This window comes from Pezoporus occidentalis, unplaced genomic scaffold (genome assembly GCF_034315485.1).
Source record: "Pezoporus occidentalis ecotype Australia unplaced genomic scaffold, CSIRO_AGI_Poc_V1 ctg39, whole genome shotgun sequence".
Classification (NCBI taxonomy): domain Eukaryota; kingdom Metazoa; phylum Chordata; class Aves; order Psittaciformes; family Psittacidae; genus Pezoporus; species Pezoporus occidentalis.
This window is the reverse complement of record NW_026915713.1, coordinates 5,183,144-5,201,793: the sequence shown is the minus strand read 5'-3', so window position 1 is coordinate 5,201,793 and position 18,650 is coordinate 5,183,144. Positions and strand designations below refer to the sequence as shown.

The following is an 18,650-nucleotide window of genomic DNA, read 5'->3' as shown; positions in this document are numbered from 1 at the left end:
AGTCATCACTTAAGATTGTATCTTCACAGTTTTCTTTGGAAATAGCTGGAGGTTGTTAAAGTGTGAAGGTGATGCCATCCTGCCTGTAGCGTACAGACTCACTGCCCAGAAATTATCATTGTTACTGAAGCTGTCCAGTGCCCCTTGGTACCCTTCTCAGCAGGGGAACAACACTCAAGCATTCAAGGTTCTGCAGTTGGAGAGCTGGGAAGGCATGCTAAACCGTATCCTCAGTGGTTTGGGTCCCTTCAGAGATCTCTAGATTAAAGATCCGAGAGATATAACAGGATGTATAAAGGTTCTGGTGGATGAGTTTTATCTGTTCAAATGCAGTCTGGAAAACTCAGCAGCTTTTCTGGTGTTTGGTGCTATTTGGGTTTTACAGAATGGCTGCCCTAATTTCTGTTGATGGCAAAGATGTATCATCACCTGCCTAGAGCTTAGTTCTGCAGTCCACTTGGGAAAATGTCTGCCTATTCCTAGGAAATGTTCTGCCCGTTAACTCCCACCTGGGATGAGTGATCAGCCGAAGGTCAGGTCTTTATCTCTCATCCCTGAAAGCAGACAGAAGTAACTGAGGCTGAACCAGAAGATTGTTCTCCTGATAAAAAGCAGGGCAGACCCTGAATCCTGAAGGGACATCTTCCTCAAAGGCTGGGACAAAACCAGTTTGTCATAGTTTCAGTAAATCACAATCCCAGCCTAAGATAATTTTGTCCAGATCCTCATGCGTCTGAGCCAAGGGAGTTACCAGAGAGCATGATGAGCTATGACTAGGATGCTGGCTCCCATTTCTATTGATAAAATAATATGTTTGTAATATCCAGCTACACAAGTGAAAGCACTGTGCAAATCCATAGCTCTCAGAGCCCTCACCCTTCATGGTACTGCTGCTGACTGGAGAGTGTATGCGTCCCACAGCACAGCTTCTGGGCTTGGTCACAGTGAACTTCATTTGCTATACCAGAGGCGAAAATAGAAAAGAGTGTGAAAAGAAGCTGAGTCTTGCAATCAATTCATCAAACTGAGTGGAAATATCTGTGTGCTATACAAAAGATAATGACAGAAATTTGGTTTTAACTCCCTTCGCTCATCCTGCCCAGGTACTCATGTGTGAAATTACCCAGGGGGAAGAGGTATAAGTCAGTGCAGGAACCCCTACTGTCCTTATCTTTGATGGGCTGTGCAGCATATGCTACAAACTGAATTAGTTCAGAAAACAGAGAAGTTCATCAGACTGTACAGACCCACTGATGGCAGTAGGAAGGTGATAGGAACAGCCTGCCTGGAGAGCATGGGGAGTGTCAGCAGAAATATGGAACTAAGTGAATTTCACCTGATATGTAATTTTGTTCCTCTTCATCGGTGTAATTCTGAGGAGATCACTTCTCTGTAATATTTAAAATTTGAATTAATAGACCTGATTTTTTTTTTTTTGTTAAAATGTGGAGAATTTCTAGACAAGGTTAAGGGAGAAGGTAGTTAATTCATTTCATGACAATTCTAAATTTTCATTAGTCCTATAACAAAAAAAAATTAATTTTGAAGTCTTAAAAAGCACAGTTGGTTTCTGTAGGCTAGGGGCTGGGCTTCATGTTGCCTACCAAGAGATGCACTCTGTGGCTGCTGTTGTCAAATACAACTAGAACTGGAGCACTGCAGCTCCAGTAGTCTGCTCCTGTAGACTATTTCCAGTTCAATGGACCGTGTAAAAAAGAATTTGCATTTTCATAACCATTGTAATAATGGTCGTGATCATGATCATGATAGCTGAGTGATAAACCAAAATTAGCAAAACACTGAGTTTCTTTGTCTGTGTGGGCTTTTCTGCAGACTCGCATCTGTCTCTTTTTGTCACTTTGAATATTGTTTTCCCCTAGTGTCAGTGGTAATGTGGATGTGGACATCTGTGACAGTCAGAACTAGTTGTCTGCAAATTCCCTCTGCAGCAGGCAATGGTCAGTGCAGCATTTCCTAGCTGTGATAACAGTAATTCCTCTATGCCCTTTCCCCAGGCTTTCCCTTCTAAATTCCTGACCTGTGTACTGAAGCACGACTCTCTCTCTCAAGACCCAGGCATGAATTTACTGCTTTCTGAACAGCTTTTCTTTCTTTTTCCTTCTATCCTTACAGTCTTATCACTGTTGAAGATGATGAAATCAAATACTCTTTGCTCCCCATCAAGAAGTTTCTTTTGCACCCACCTTCTCAGGTGGATTACTTTAAAGCATAAGAATATCAAGTGGAAATAGTAGAAGTGTTTTAGCCTAGTGGTTTGATGATATACGAAATACAAGTTTTCAATGGAGATATAATAAGAAGTAGAGGACAAGAACTAGTGGGAAGTCAGTTTTGAAAAGTTGAATAATTCATTCTAGATTTTTAAAATTGTAAGCATTCAGATGCCTACATATTCATCTTTAGACATCTTGTGGTGCTTGACTTCCAGAATGCACAATCTTGATCCACTTGCAACAAAAATGCTGTGTATAAACTAAATTTCAAATGAGTTTTGTAAACTTCATTCACAATTGTATCTAGCATTGTTGTAAGGTATTTCATTAAAAATTAAAAAAAAAAAAAACAGATAAAAAAACACAACAAGCCACTGCAGATATGTTTGGGTTCTGCTCTTTTTTAATGTAAAAGATTTTGTGCATGGATAATAGAAAATCAAAATGATTTCACCATGTATTTAGTGTGGTCAACTAGACCTTACTGCAGCAGTGGTTTTCTGGCAGGGTTCTGCAGGAGCAAGCCGCCTGCTCCTGCACCTAAAAGTTACCGGGTGCCATTAGCTCTTCTGCTAAGCCTGACTGGCGAATACATTCAAGTACTGGGTCCCTAAAGAATGTCTTTTAGATAAATACCAGAAACATCCACTCACCTAGAATCAGTGCAGGTTTTGATACACTGAACAAGTCCTTGTTACAGATGTTATCTTGTTGCATTTGTCTAGGTTTTGCTTTGTTTATCTTCAAACTGACAGGCACCTAAAATTGGCTTGTTAGACACCTAAAATTAATGGTAGTTTAGTGTAAGCTATTTTCACAGCAGGTAGTAACATGTCTAGAGAAGAGATGGTTTTTATGTTTTCCTAATTTTTTAATGTTTGTAAATATTATTGTGTGTTCCATATTGAATACTTCCAGTTGGGAAAGCATTTATAGACACCCAGATAGCAGAGTGGAGAATCCATCGTGAGACGTGTAGGTCCGATTTAACTGTTTGATTTGACTACTCCATAAGTTTTGCCAGATGCCTTTCACATCAGTGATGAAATCTGAAATGTTATGGTAACTGGGACACTTACTTAGGTTTTCTCTGCAAAAGGAAGTCTCTGCCTTCTCCTTAGAGGATGATATCCCTATTTCCCATTTTTATTCTGTAATCCCATCTTTATTCAGTAACAAACTGTTACTGTCTCTTTTAAATGGAGAAGAAACTGAGGGTTATCTAAAATCATTTTGATTCACAGAAAGAATTCATAGGCTGATAAACAGTCCCAGGACCTGGGAGGGTTAGATCATTGGTTTAATCATAAATCACATAGTCTCTCAAGAAACTGTATGATAAGCAAGAGAGTTGGGCTTATTCACCCTGGAGAAGAGAAGGCTCAGGAAGACCTTAAAGAAGCCTTCCAGCATCTAAAGGGGCCCTATAAGGAAGGAGAGGGACTTTTTACAATGGCATGTAGTGACAGGACAAGGGATAATGGCTTTAAGATGACAGAAGGTAGATTTAGGTTAGATATTGGGAAGAAATTCTTTACTGTGAGGATGGAGAGGCCCTGGCACAGGTTGCCCAGAGAAGCTGTGGCTGCCCCATCACTGGCAGCGTTCAAGGCCAGGTTGGATGGGGCTTTGAGTAACCTGGTCTAGTAGAGGATGTCCCTGCCCATGGCAGGGGGTTGGAACCAGATGAACTTTAATGTCCCTTCCAACTCAAACTGTTCTATGATTCTTTGATGTACATATGTACCTATCTATATAGCTATGGGATCTATAGTAAAATTATTTAATGATACAAAAATATGAGTTATTATTTGGTTGCCTACTGTAGGGTGTGTGAGACCCTTTAGCTTATCTGAGCTGAACAATTTCTACCCATGCTACTGTTTGAACAGCTTAGAGTTACCCTGTTTAACATGGAGGGAAGTGGGATTTGGAGAGGTGTACAAATTTGGATATTTTGAAAACATCTTTTCTTAGAGTAAATATGATTTGTTGAAAGTAAGAAACAAGTCAGAAAAATGAAGCACAATATTATTCTTAAGTAGCTTTTTCGCCAAAGAAAGGAATTGCACACTTCCCTCTCGGTTTGATACTGCAGTTTTGTACAGGGTAGCAATTAAAAACTGATCTTCCCTTGCTCAGTTTCTTAGGAATAGCTCTTTCTGCTGGTTTTGAATGTCTCTCTCTTGCTGTCTCTTAATAGTGAATCTTACCAGGTCAACCCTTCAAAATGTACATGTAGACATAGCAGTACAGTGTGCCTGTAAACCTTACCTTCAATAAACTATGAAGATTTCAGCTAGAGGCCGAGGAACACAGTACAGTGAACAACAGTTTTTGTATTTGATGAACTAAGTCTGCATCCTCCCATCACACTGCGGGCTTCACTGCCATACTAATAGGAGGAAAATACCCATTGATTTCAAGGGGCTTTGAGTCAATCTGACAGAGTATTGAGAAAACCCAGAGATCTCTCATATACCTACAGTATGTACTCCTGTATTAACCTTACTAGCAGCCCTTCTACACCAGTGCTGCGGAGAGCTGCTAGAGAAAACAATTCAGCCTTAACCTTGTTTCTGAAGAAGCTAAAGATGGAATTGTTGTAGGACTTGCTATAGGATGCAGGTCTCTGCACTAGCTGTGCATAGATACCAAAGACAAATGATTCACAGGCCTTTGTTTAGATTTCCCCCGGCTTTGTCCAAATCCTTTCTCCCAGGCTGGAGAGCTGCCACTATGGGGGACACTGCCATGGAAGGAATATTACCAGGCAAAAGAGCCCACTGGCAGGAAGCCCCAGAGAGGAATGAGAAGTATGGCCAGGAGGAAGGATATATGGTAGAGCTGGAGCCATGAACTAAAGCAAAGTGAATTGGTTTTGGCTAGGCAGCTACTAGAGCAAGAAAGAAGAGCACATTTAGCTGCTGAAAGCCCCACAGATTCCTCACAGCAGGACACAAGGCAATCACAAATCTGGCTGGCACTCTGGTTATACAGTGAAGCAAAGCCAACTGGCTGTTCAGGGTGAGAAATTCAGGCATAAGGTGGGAAAGAGGGACAGTGGGAAACTAAGGAACTAGTTCCTGGCTTGGGAGACTCGATGCAGTTGGCTTCTGAGTTTTGCTATGGCTTAGTCAAATCCACTGTTGCCAAATGGTACACAAGTTCACATGCGAAGAGGAAATGGGGAGGAAAGTACTGAGAGCAAAATTGAACTGAAAATGGGGACAAAAAAAACAACTGGAAAATGCTTTGAAATTATTGACTTGGGTTTGATTGCCACAGGGGGGAGATCTAAGCCTAAACAGGCCTTTCAGGCCAGTGTCATGTGGGAGGAATTCAGCAAAAGCAGGGTGAGGTTCCACACTGTCTTTGTGCCTGATGGGACAGCTGGATGGTTATTACATCAAGTCATACTGCCAGATGACACGTGAAGACCTAGTGACATTCCTGGAAAAAAGCAATTAAGAGCTGATAAAAAGCAGCACTCTTCCTACCCTGCAATCATGACACAATTTAAACTTTCCCCATTACTATACTAGCTGTGGGAAACAGAACCACATACAGATATATCACCATGGGTTCTAAATCCAGTGTAACACCATGGGTTCTATGTCCAAAGCTTTCAAAGATACTGTGGATTCTGTAAAAAAGCCAAACGCTTCCTTTTGTAGGTTATTAAATGACAACAAATTAGCATCACTAAAAAGTTAGCTTTTTAAGTAAAGTTTTAAGTAAAATTTGCTTTCTCCACCATGATTATTTCTTTAAATACAAAAAGCAGAATTGCTAAAAGCTTCCAAGATAATACAGTCCACCCAGTCTATCCATTTTGTGCCATGCTAAAGTGATCCAGAAGAAATACATGGAGCATCCATCAAAGCATAGTCATTTAGGATTGAAAAACAGACTTGCAGATACCTTCATTTAAAATAGTGAGGTACTTCATGAAGCAGCTAGTAACAGGTTGCAGCTGGTTGTTGATTTTCAAGTACAGATCCCTGATAGTTGCAGAATACAGACACGTTTTAAACTCCCATTGAATACAAATCAGTTCTATATCCCTACCAACCTGTTGGTGAAGCAATTTGTCCTTCATGGCTTCTCACACACAGCATGCAAGAAGAAATAACTTTTCGTCTGTGATCAGGAAACAAGTCAAATGGTCTTTAAAGCTGTTTATGTGTCCCCCATAGAAGGAACCCAGTATTGAAAGCTAATATACAATGGTCTGTGCTTTTGAAATCCTGCCTTTGCCTTTACTTTTATCTTCAAGAACTAACGTACTGCCAGAAACGTTATTTGTGTTGTATTTTTAGTCCAGGCACAATGAGTCTGTACATGTCAGAAAATTCCGGCTGACGTCTGATCCAGTGAAGCTGTGTGCCAATATATGTGTACTTGAGCTTTTGGTTAACTGCCATCCATATATACTTTCAAATCTCTTGAGGTCAGCCTACAGCATATTTCACAGCTGAAATTCATCCTGTCCAAACTCACATTAAATCTTCTAGCATCTGCTTTCTTTTTACAAGCCAGAGAAGCTGCCTTTATGAAAATAGGTATTTTTTTAAAGTATATAGGTTTTCAATGCTTGTTTAATTGTTTATTTAAGTATATTCTTATATTACCAACAGCATGTTATACTTCACAGACATGTGGTTTAGGGGTGATCAACTTCAGATTTGTCTACTACCTGTCAGACAACTGTAGATGATAGTACCCCACACTGGAGCTAGAGAAACTTGAAATCAGATAAATAGTTGGCAGAGAAGTAGTTTTGTCTAAAAGCATGACAAAATTGGCTTTGGATCTGTGACCAGAATCCAGCTTTCCCAAGTCCCATCTACTTAGTATGCCTGGGCCATGGCAAGGCATTGATTATCTGTTGGTTATGGAAGACAGGAGAGTTGATGGGAGCAAAACAACTTTCAGAGAGACATTCCCATAAAAAGTCATCATTGCTGTGGTAGGGGGTTTGTTCTGTGCAGTGCATTCCAAAACAAGAATCTGTGTGTACCTCTGCTTGTGGGCCTTCGTGAGCTCAAGATAACTGGTGCTGTGTCTAATGACTCTCTTCTTATTTCTGCTTAGTTTTCAGGACTTTACTTGTTGTCATTCTTCACCATCCTTGTTGGGCTGGTGCTCTACTCCTCCACATCCACCTATGTAGCCCAGGATCCTCGGGTGTACAAGCAGTTTCGAAACCCTTCAGGACCTGTTGTAGACCTGCCAGCGACTGGCCAGCTGGAGCCTTCAGTAACATACACCAGCCTGGGGCAGGAGACAGAAGAGGAGCCTCATGTTAGAGTTGCTTAAACGCAGGGCCGTTGATCACCTACTGATGATTCAGTGGAGCTCGTATATCCGCTATCTCTGTATTGTACATAGAGAAAGGTATTTACCAGGTGCAGTTACACCGGTGAGCTGCAAGGTAGCAAATAAGGAAAGCTCATAAAAATACAAATTACTTGTTCCAGAGTGTTCATTGCAAGGAGATGCCAGTCCCTCATTTATGATGTGAGCAGCATGTTTGCAATACAAACTGCTGTATATGAATCAGTTAATGTCAAACTGCCTGTGGAAGATAGTCGGTATCTAAGATGAAATTACATAAAGAAGTTCACAGAAGGGTGTTTCTGCACCCACTGAGTGATATTATGTCTAAGCCACACCAGTTGTGGAAAAGCCGCCTTTTTACAGCAAATACACTTGTGCAGTCCACTGTTAATTTCTCTCTAAGAGTTGTTTGCATAAAGTAGATGGGTTAGTCAGGGTAGCAACAGCCTGACACACTTTTACTAGCTCCTTGGATCTGGTGAAGAAAAGACAATTAATTCATCTGTAGTATCTGTCTAGTTGACCTTTCTAGGTAATCTGTTCCATGAATCCAGAGAAGGGACAACTTACAATATCTGTCTCTATTCTAGGAATAGGTATAAGGCGAGCATTTTAGCCTTTCTATATTTGCAGAAGTGAAGTACGCAAGCATTGACCTCTCTGTGAACCATGGCAGATTTCCTAGCAGCTGAGGTTCTGCATGAGGTGATGGGGAGTTAGTTTCTCTGTAGTCGTGACTTAACACGGATTTCTTACTTTTTAAACTTTAATCTGTAAAGAGAAAAACACATTTTCTAGTTTCCTATGTATTGTACCTCTCCATGGTAAGATGACAAACCATGTGGATCAGGGCACTCATTTTAGATACTCAGTGCATCGAGGGCACTTTCTGCTGTTCCAGTTTGCTGAATCTCCTGTGGTTCACTATTCTAACAATTGCTATTTAGAAATGTGTCTGCTTTTTTTTACCAAAACCCACAAATTGTAAAAATCAGGAAGATTAAGCAAGGAATTCATGAGCTGAAAGTGTGGACCATCTGCTGGTGTTGCTGCAGTAGCTCAAAGGCAGTCATACCAGCAGGGTGCAGCCAGTTATTTTTCACCAACTACAAAACTAGCAGAAGAATTCACCAGTTTACTTACATTCCTGGAGACATGTGAAAATTGTAACGGTGTGCTCCACAACTGTACTTCTACCCCAAGAGCCTTATCAGAATGGGGGATATCAGTCACCACCACAAAGAATCCATCTCTGCCTGTATGTTTGCTCTTCCGAGAGCTCAATAAAAGGAAATTATTATTTCAATATCCATCACTTATTTGCAATTTAAAATTAAGGAAGGAAGGAAAGGTGATCTTAGGTCTAACACATAGGAGAGGGATCCAGGAGAGCTCAGTTTTGTTCACAGATCTGCCACATCTCTGCATGATCCTTGGGCATGACTTACCTTCTGTGTGGCTGTTTCCCAATCTCTATAGATGGGAATAATCATATTTTACCTACCTCACAGGGGTGCTATGGGACCAAGTTATTTTAAGCTGCTTCGGGATCTTCAGAAGGAAGGAGTTTAAGTGCACAATAGCACTGTAAAAGTGTGTATACATTCATTGTATTTGAAAATTGAGTTTATGACAGGGTTGATGAATATTTAGCTTATGGGCATAGAAGATGAATTTGATTTGAATGCTGCTCTGCTGAAGAAGCCTGTCTGAAGTGAAAATGTAGGGCTTCACGTTTGAAAAATACAACTTACCTATTTCTGTTTTAAAAAGAAAATCAAGCTATCTGTACTCTGGAGATTAGAAAGGCCACACAGTTCAACCAAGCAGGATCAATTTCTGCTGAGGTAACATTCATCTTTTATAGTCCTGTTCTGCTTTAATATAGAAGGGACTTCCCTGAAGCAGACTAGGAGAAGTATGTATGCGTAATATACAAGAAGTGGCAAATGCCAGAATGCTATTGAACAGCAGAAGTATGTTGTATCTTACTGTCACTGTGGAGGAGAAGAGGAGATTTCTGTCCCACTGTGTTTAGGCTGCCTGACACCATCCTGCTGCAGCTGAGGGAAGGGTCTGCAGCATTCACAAACTGTGCCCAAAACTGACCCAAAAGCTTCAGTTAAGATGGCTTGGATTTAAACAAATACATGACTTTTTTCCACCCAACCTTCTGTTTATTTAATCTTTTTAGCACTGATGTTTCTAAGCTTTTTTCTCTTAAATCATGGAGGATTCAAATCAAATAAAGCTTCCTATAGAGAAACAAGAGTCCACGTTTTGGGGATGCTAAGAAAGTCTAAATCCTACAGGATTTAAAAAAAAAAAATAAAAACACACGAGAAACATTAAGGTCCATAGGGTAAAGTCCAGGTGGGAAGTGCATAGTGAGGTGAAGCCCTGATGCACAGGGGCCAGCAAGCATCCTCCAGTCAAGCCTGGCAGAGCTTCAACTTGAGGTGGGTTTTGCACACTTCCCAGGAGCAGGGGTTCTGGTTACAACCACTATGGCTCCCTCAGGTACTCAGAACCACACTGATGGGAACCTGTCATTTCAGTCTTTTTTGCTACCTTTATACCAATTAAATACCTTTCTCTGAATGTTTGTCCCTGTGTTGGTCTGAGAACCTTGAGGATTGTGTGTGTGTGTGTGTTTCATGTTTACAGTTCCTTCCTTTTGCATAATTGTTTTGGTTCATTCCATTATTAGTATTTATTTTTAAGCCAAATGTTTGTGGTCCTTCTGCCTCCCCCTCCTCATTTTTCTGACCCTAACTTGTAGATGTTTGTTAGAGTCTTCTCAGAAACAGCAGGGCAGGAGGCATCTGCCGACCAGGTCACTGGGCTGGGAGTTTCTACTTAGAAGGGTTTGTGATCCACAAGTGGCTGAGAGGTGCCATCTGAAGCAGTTTTTACAGGCTATCTTCAAAGGCTCTGTTGTACGGAAAGAAGTTACGAATGATTCGGTGTGTACTCTGCACCCAGCCAGCATCCCCTGTGATACTCACGCAGGAGGAGTCTGATGTGCAAAGTGGGGCTGCTACACTGTCTGTGTCTCCTGTTGAACAAGGTGGATACTTGAGTTAGCACCAGTGTGCTCGTGGTGGATGAACTGTAAAAGGAAAACGGTAGTAGAGCTTTACCAGTGACTGTGTTGACTGAAAAACTGAGGTCTAGTAAAGGAAAACATTACTTCTACCTGCTTGTTTTCTGCAGTTCAAGACCTGTGTGCACCAGCAAAGGTTCTGCTATCTAACCGGCAGCTATCTACTCTCTGTGTCACGTAGGACGTCTCTATCTCTGTATAGCTCCTTGCCTGAACAAACTGAAACTCTTGTTATACTGCTGGCCTTGAGCAGCCTTTGGCAAGACTGATGTAATTTTCTGCTACTGGATGAAAATCTTCACTGGGAGACAGACCCTGTCTTTGTTCCAGCTATAAAGTTTTGAAACACACAACGATAGACCAAGCAATTGAAGATTTTGCACCACTGTGTCATAAGAAGTTTCAATGTATAGTGTAGAGATTGCTAACTTGTGCTATTAACACTTTGACAAGCGTGTAGTAACGTTTTCTTTCCTTTTTTTTTTTAACCGTTTAGTATTCCTGAGCTAGCTACAAATACAAATTTTACCCCATGGGTAGGATTTTATTGTTAAATGCCATAATAAAGCACACTAATCTTGACAACGCAGATGGAAATATGAATCAAAACCAAAACTGAGCAAACAGAATCCCAACCCCAAGTCCTGCATCAAAAAGCTGAACAAACCTTTCTCCATTTTTATATTTGCATGCACCTATATGGACTGGCTGTGGCAATGTAATGCCTGTATAATGTTTTCAAATAAAAAAAAAATAAATGCTTTATGAAAGCAGGGTTATTGGTTTCCTTGCCTGTTTCCTTTGTATTTTCTTAGCCTGAAACAATTTTTCTGATGGTAAATCTTACTGCAGGACATAATTTTTTGCTGCGTTGAGGATTTCTTTTTGTTGTGATGTGGTTCACCTACAACTCCATCCAAGATGTCTTGGCATTGCTGCCATTAGGCACCGTCAGGTATCTTGCCTGGCCCCCAGTTGCTGTTCCAGAAGGATAAGAGGTTTCCTGTGCAGGATAACAGGTCTCCTGTGCACCCAGTAAACTGCCATTCCCCTATGGCTAGCTCAGGTATCCTGATATTTGTTGGTCTCATTTGGACACAAAAGCACTCCCCCCACTGCCTTACAGAAATGATTAATCAATCTAGAATTAATGTGGGGCAATGCATGTGTATGATGTTAAAGGGCTTATCTGGCAGAGGTTATTGAGTGTCTCCGGCTGCCTTGCCCAGCCCTCCCTTCTGGCTGCCCTGCACTGCACTGCAGCACTCTTCACAGCAGTCCTGAAACAGAGACAAAACTTAGATACTGGGGGGGAAGGACTGTCAGGAGGCGCAGAACTGAGGAAAGGAAGAAAATGAGACTTTGGCTCATTTGAAGTCCAGATGGGAAGAAAGGAAAGGAAGATCCTAAGTGTGAGAGCAAGGGATTTTGTGAACATGCATTCACCTCTAAGAGTGTTTGCCAGCACACCCATTTGCCCATCTCTCCTTGCCTGATGTCTCTGCAAGAAGTTTCTCATTGGTATTTCTCACATACTTCATTGCTGAGAGTGAAAAAAGGGAACAGAGACTGGTGAGCTCATTTCTAGCTTTCCTCTGCACCATAATTGCGTGCAGCCCCTGACATTACAAAGCCAGCAGTGCTGCACAAATGGGCTGGTTTATGTCTGATTTTCCAGTGGGAATGTTTCCTAAGCTATCAAGAGCTCCAGAAACTGAGTTGGTGTGCATGGCTTTGTCATCCTAACAGTTGGGTTTGTATTTTCCTCTGAATCTGCTCAGGAGTCGATCTGGCATTACAAAAATCTCCTTCTGTTGCCTGGCTGGAATTCAGCATGGGTGCTTGAGTCATATGAATAGTAATTGCTTGGAATTACTCTAAAAATACATCATAAATAGGCATTAATGGATCCTTCTGTGCTTAAATCAAACATGTTTCAACACTGAAGGACACTCAATCAGCTTAAACCTACCCATCTCCCTTTTGTTTTTTGTTTATTTAGAGCTAGTTCTCCAAAATATTACAAATCCGAAGCTGAATGTTTAACAGCAATATGCTATGGCATACAAATAAGAAAGTGATGCTTTTTTACAGTCGCAAGAACTGTTTTGTTAAGTCTGCTCCACCATTTTAAGACGAAAAAAAATGCACCAAACCTTTGCAAAAGGGAACACTTATGCAGCCATAGACGGGTTTCACAGCAGTTGCAATGTGGGTACCAAATGTTAACAACACAGCAGTGATGATGATATTGGAATAAGAGTGTTGGCCATGTCATCATCCTCCTCCAATTTTAAGTGCAGGGTCATGGACTGACTGTGGTACTTAATAATAAAAAATCCTGCTATATGGAGGACATTAGTTCCATAGGGCTGGGATCACTAACCAGCGATTAGTTGCCACCAACAGGAGACAAAACCCCACAAATTGACTACAGAAAGGCAGTTGTAACCCTCCGACATTGTTACTTGCATTGCAGCTGCTATTTTAGTTTCAGTAAAAAGCCCACAGTGTTTCTGCAGGCCACATTGCTGGCACGGAGCAGCCACCACAGCCTTGGAAAACACCATAGGTGCCCTGTGGTCTCATCAGGTCCCTGCTGGGTGAAGGGAGGACCCACTGCACTGCCTGTCACTGGCATTTCCCTTGGCAAGCAGGACCCCCTGCTACCACTGCTACTGTACAGCAACCAGGTGGAAGAAAAAAATTTGGCTCAGAGTAACTCTTGAGGCTCAGAATTAAATGATTAAACGTCAGCACTCTGTGCAGTCCTTTCTGTTGTAAAAGTGCACATTTGCTATTATTTGGAGGCTTTTTTTTTTTTTTTCATATCTTAGAAGTTCCATTTTTAATTGAAAATTTTGTATTGAGTTCCTCTGGTATTCATGAGGTTAGAATTTGCCCCTCTATGCATAATCTTATGTTGGCAGAATCTCTGTAAGAGTACAGGTAATCATATATGCTATCCAAATATTTTTAAATCAAGACTAGGTAAAGCTGATTTTAGTGGATTTCTAGATTTTATACTACTTAGGTTCTGATTTATAACCTTCATCTATAGTTAAGTTTTTGTGCCTCCTTATTACGTACAATGCCCTCAGGCAATTGCCCAGTGCTACCCTGATCTCAATGCATTATTAATTCCTTACTGGCAAAAAATACATTATTTATACTTACTATTGCATTTTACTCCCCATGTCTCAACAGCAGTGGACTCATCCAATCTGAACATAACTACAAAGCTGTCCATATGAAATCTTCCCCTCCTTGCCAAGTGAAATACAGACTTGCTTGTCAAGAACAAAGTATTTGACTTACCATGGATAAATAAAGGACTTTTTTATTCACACACCTTACCAAAGCAGACAGATAACAAACATGTGCTGGGTTTACGTGATCACTGAGCTCTGAAACACTACGTGATTCAACTTAAAATGCTAGAGACGCTTTGCATACAAAATAGCTTGGACTTTTACAGGTGCAGAATGCCTGCGAGCCCACAGATCAATGTTATGTGAGGTCACACATATTTAACTTCACACTGACCATAGTGGCCACTGTCACAGAAGCCTGGCTTTTTCCCACATCCATAGGGAACAGGCAATCAGTGTATGCATATTCTTAAAATGACTACTTGCCTAAATGAGCTTCCTAAGTGAGAAGGGGGAGGGGAATGGGCTAATCACGACAACAATCTGAAAAGTCTCATTACGTGACTCCCTCTGAGCTTCAGCTTGAATTATCTGATGTAGTTCTTGGCATTAAACAACTGCAGATGGTAAATAGGTCACACATGTATGCAACCAGGGGAGTGTATTTCAGAAGTCTTTATGTCCCCACACTTCCTCTGTGAGCCTACACTTTAATTAAAAGAGAGTACCCACGAAACAGGATGACAACTTTAGTCCTTTAGAACTGTTGCAGTTCAGCGCTTCCACCCTTCAGCCTTGCTCGGCAAGCTTTATTTAATAAGCAAGTTGATGAGGAACATTAGCACTGCAGGCCCTGCTTTGACATTGCATCCTAGGAGCACACCACCTCCTGTGGCAGGGTGCACCATGCAAGTGGGCCACACTGGCCAGCAAAGCATTTGAAAACCCAAAATTTTATCTTTAGTTTAGTCTTGAGCTTTAATACAACAAAAACCAAAAGGAAACGGTTTTAAAGTGGAACAGGCATGTATTGAATGAAAGGAAGAGGATAGCACGTAGCTTCCTCATCTGACAAACTTTTTCCCCAAGTCAATCACCATCCGCCTATTTCCACATGGCAAAGACAACTGCTAAGCTCATCTTCTCTGCCCTTTTGCTCCAAGTTAGTCACGCTACCTTTTGCAGCTCTGTCCTAAATGAATTCATGCACATCCTCAAGACCCTTAGCTGTCCTGTCTCTCCCTCACAGTCTGCCACCATGGTGTGGGTCCTCTGTCTGCTCTGTGACCTCTCAAACAAACATCTTTCTGCCTTCTTGCTTGTGTAGTCCAGCCAAATGGGCTTTTGGCCATGGAATATTTGAATAGGAGCTTCTTTTGATATCTATATGAATGTCAAATTCCAGCCCTGCTCCATTGCAACTGGAGGGTTTTTTTTTGGAAGGGGGATGTGTGTGTGATTGAATATATAATGCCCCTCCTTCCGATCTACCTTATGGTATGCAACCAGTCATAAGAGATTCAAAATAATCATGTCCTTTTGCCTGCCATTTGACCTACAGTGAAGGTGAAAACTTGTTTGCTAACACTGTCTCTGACTTTTAAGTTAAGAGGGTTGGCTGGTGAAGGATGATCTATGGGTATCCTTGAAGTCACTGACAAGTCAGTAACAAAGGAAGCTGACTAGACACATTTGGACTGTGCAACTGATGGTAACCTAGGTTATCCTTTCCTGATTGAAAATACAAGCATAAAAATCAAAATGCTTCTCCATCTTGTAATTACTTTAATTATTTACAGAGATTACATTGACAATCCATTCACATATACAGGGACTGGCTTCTTCTTCCCACATCTCACCTGCAGCTTGTGTTTTCCTCTCCAGCCTCTATGCAGCTGGTCACATAAAGGAAAATCTTAATTCCATTAATTACAAGAAAAGGCAGCATTTATCCAAGGTATAACTGTGCTTGAAAGCTCACAACTTCTTTTTCTCCTTGTACAAGTGACTCCTTTGAGCCATATTTGGTGCAAACATGAACTGTGGCTGAGCTGGTGTTTGTCATGGCAGGCTGGGAGCAGGACTGTGGATACTCAGCCCCCAAACCTAAATCTTCACTTCTACCTCAGACCTCAACTAATGAGAGAGGGTGCGGAGACAGACACAGCTGAGCTTTTTTTATTTCCCCTGGGTGAGGGAGGGAAGGACATGTGCTCAGGACAGAGAGAGAAACCTTGGGCTGCTACAGCTGCTTGATTTCAAATTGTGTCTAGACACGGGGCCATGCTCAGCACAGCCAGCAGCCTGGCACCTTCCACAGGTTTACTTTAGCTGGAATTACTGTTGTAAGCTGCTGAGCTAAAGAAAGTAATTGCAGCAGCTGCACTAGCAACGGCTTGTCTCCACTGCTGTGAAAAGGGAAACATCACTGCCAGCTATAGCACAGGTATTCTAACATGACAAGGGAATACTGATGGACTTTGCTTTGAGCACACGTCATGAAATATCAGGGAGAGGCCACATGTTCATTAGAAAAACAGCAGCATTCCCACTTTAACTTGTGCATTTTCTTTGTGAGTTTGCCATGCTTTTTGCCCACACATGGCACCAGGAGATCTTTTCCACGTTGGTGTTGGAGATTTAAGGTAAAATGCAGATAAAGAAAGGCTGAAAAAAAAAAATCTTTGGCAGCGCAAGACACTTTCAGTCACATGAAATTCAGTCCTGCACCTCCTTTGCATAGTAAGCATTCCAGGCAAGAAGGCATCTGCAAGGCCAGGTCCAGACTCCTGCAGCTCCCTGTGATGGTGAGGTACCTTTACAGTCATGAAAGGTAAAGACACAGCAGTGGGGAAGAGAGGCAAGTGGTGATTATGGGCAGAGGGGGAGAGGGGTCTCTTGGGATGGAAAAGGTTGTAGGATGAACATGAATCGTGAAGGAAAGAAAGGCTGGGGGCAGAGGGGCTCTTGTCTGGGGAAATACTTAAGAGGCTGAAGAGGGGTGGGAGAGAGGTTCATCACCCTGCCTGCTATGAACACTGAAAAATCTGAGGCTCTAGCTCTCCCCTTGACCAGCAGTGGCTGCAGGGGAAACGTGCTCTGTCCTCATCCTCACCTCCTCCTGTCACAGGAGCATCTGCTCCTTGCTTCAGGCAGCTGTCTCTTGATTTTATAAAGCAGAGAGTCTCTTCCACACCACAATGTCACTTCTGTTGACTTCTACTAACACTAAAAAGTAGGGAGTTCTACTCTTACCTGTTCCAACTGGGTTTTACTGGTGCTATGGCATGGCCTGCCTTACCACATGGCAGTGCTTTGCCTGCGGGGCTCCCATATGCATACATACCATACCTTCTTCTGAAATCAAGGTGGAAATAGAAATGAGCTGCATGTGTAGGTGGCTCCTCTTTAGAAGCTGTATCTTAAACTGCTTGCGTTGGATGTGTGCGTACCAAAAAACATTGCCAAAGTCAATGAACAACCTTTCCCAGATATTCAAGACAGAAGAAAAATTGCTCAAACAAGAATGACAGTGTGGCAAGGGACTTTGTTCTCATTGTCAGGCGAGGTATTCTTGTTGCCCTGCTTTTTGGCATTTTTTTCCTACCAATGGCCCCCACCTCAAATTAACTCTTAAAAATGTGTATCGATGTATGAGGAAATATTGTTGCTGTACTAGGTGTTTGTATGATGACCTCTGGAGAGAGGTCATCTTTGTGAACCTGTGAGATGGCCAGTATGTCTGAGCAGAGGGAAAATAACCCACCCTAGTCTGCTATTTTTCATTTCACATTGTTGATACTGCCTGTCTTCTGACTGTTCTTTGCACAAGCTGAATGACAACCAGGGAGTGTGTTTGAGGTACTGTAAGAGTAGTGCCTGGAGTTTGCCACTGACACTTTCATGAGAAGTGATGGTTACTTTCTGTTAGTTATTTCAAAATATTTTGTTTGGAAGAATTTTAAGACTTCTAAAATAACTCAGTGTTGTTAGCAGCAGTTCTGGACAAAAACAACTTCCAGATCTTATGTTCAGTGTTTCCCCTCCTGCGTATCTCCTTACTTTGCTTGCAACAGAGCTAGGAAATAAAGGTGTCACTTCTTTCATTGCTCATTCTGCAGGAAGAAGGAATAATGAGTGGAGAGAAATAAAGGGAGAAAAAACTGTTTTGGCTCTGTGGGCCTCTTGTGTGACAGTTTCATCTCTGTAACTGCAGGTTCATAAGGCAGGAAAGCTATGACTACCCTGTGCTCTTCCTCTCCCTAGGCCTAGTGGTGTGCCAGAGTCATTAACAGCAGAGCCAAAGGGGTCCATTTTGATTCACCATAAAGAAAAGAAAGCGAAGCAGCACCTATGAGAGCACGCTGAACAGAAGCTGGCAACCACTGACCAAGACCTTTTTGAATCTGTAAATGTCACTCATGCATTTTGAAGAAGTAACACAGCTAAAATGCTTGGGCATTCTGACTTCCATGAAATGAAAGGTGTGGTGCTCAGGAAATAAACCAGATGGTCACATCATCAATTGACAAGTGCAGAAGGAATGACCCCCAAATGGAGGATGTCTATGCAGAATTGCCCTCAGATTGCAATAGCACCTACTAGGGATCAAAGCACATCTTCTGTGAGAGCTGCTGTACTTCTAAGGCAAAGCCATCAATCCACAGCCCCACCGAATAGATTTTTCTGTAAGGACCTTTCAATTGCAGCTGGTCATCTAAGCCTGGCCTTTGCATGTACAAAGTTGATTTTCACTTTAGCAGTTTAACATGCAACTATTTGTAATTATATTACCTAGACACAAGCAAAACTCTT

The 18,650-nt window shown here is 41.8% G+C and overlaps 1 protein-coding gene and 2 long non-coding RNA genes across 3 annotated transcripts in view; 1 reads left to right on the top strand and 2 right to left on the bottom strand.

The window, feature by feature from the left end:
• Window positions 1-11,462, top strand: part of SLC35F1 (solute carrier family 35 member F1) — a 239,156-nt gene extending 227,694 nt beyond the window's left edge. The window contains exon 8 of the mRNA XM_062632436.1: window positions 7,332-11,462. Coding sequence (XP_062488420.1) covers window positions 7,332-7,556 — 225 coding nt within the window. The 3' untranslated portion in view covers window positions 7,557-11,462. The remainder of the gene's footprint in view (window positions 1-7,331) is intronic.
• LOC134170742 (uncharacterized) lies at window positions 5,479-6,792 on the bottom strand. Its single transcript, XR_009967357.1, has 2 exons — window positions 6,310-6,792; window positions 5,479-5,687 (listed from the first exon to the last, which is right to left on the bottom strand). It is a non-coding gene; the product is annotated as an uncharacterized LOC134170742 (long non-coding RNA).
• A 605-nt stretch (window positions 11,463-12,067) lies between the features above and the next one.
• On the bottom strand, window positions 12,068-18,153 carry LOC134170814 (uncharacterized). The gene is made up of 3 exons (XR_009967384.1): window positions 17,091-18,153; window positions 15,695-15,730; window positions 12,068-12,226 (listed from the first exon to the last, which is right to left on the bottom strand). It is a non-coding gene; the product is annotated as an uncharacterized LOC134170814 (long non-coding RNA).
• Window positions 18,154-18,650: the final 497 nt, after the last annotated feature.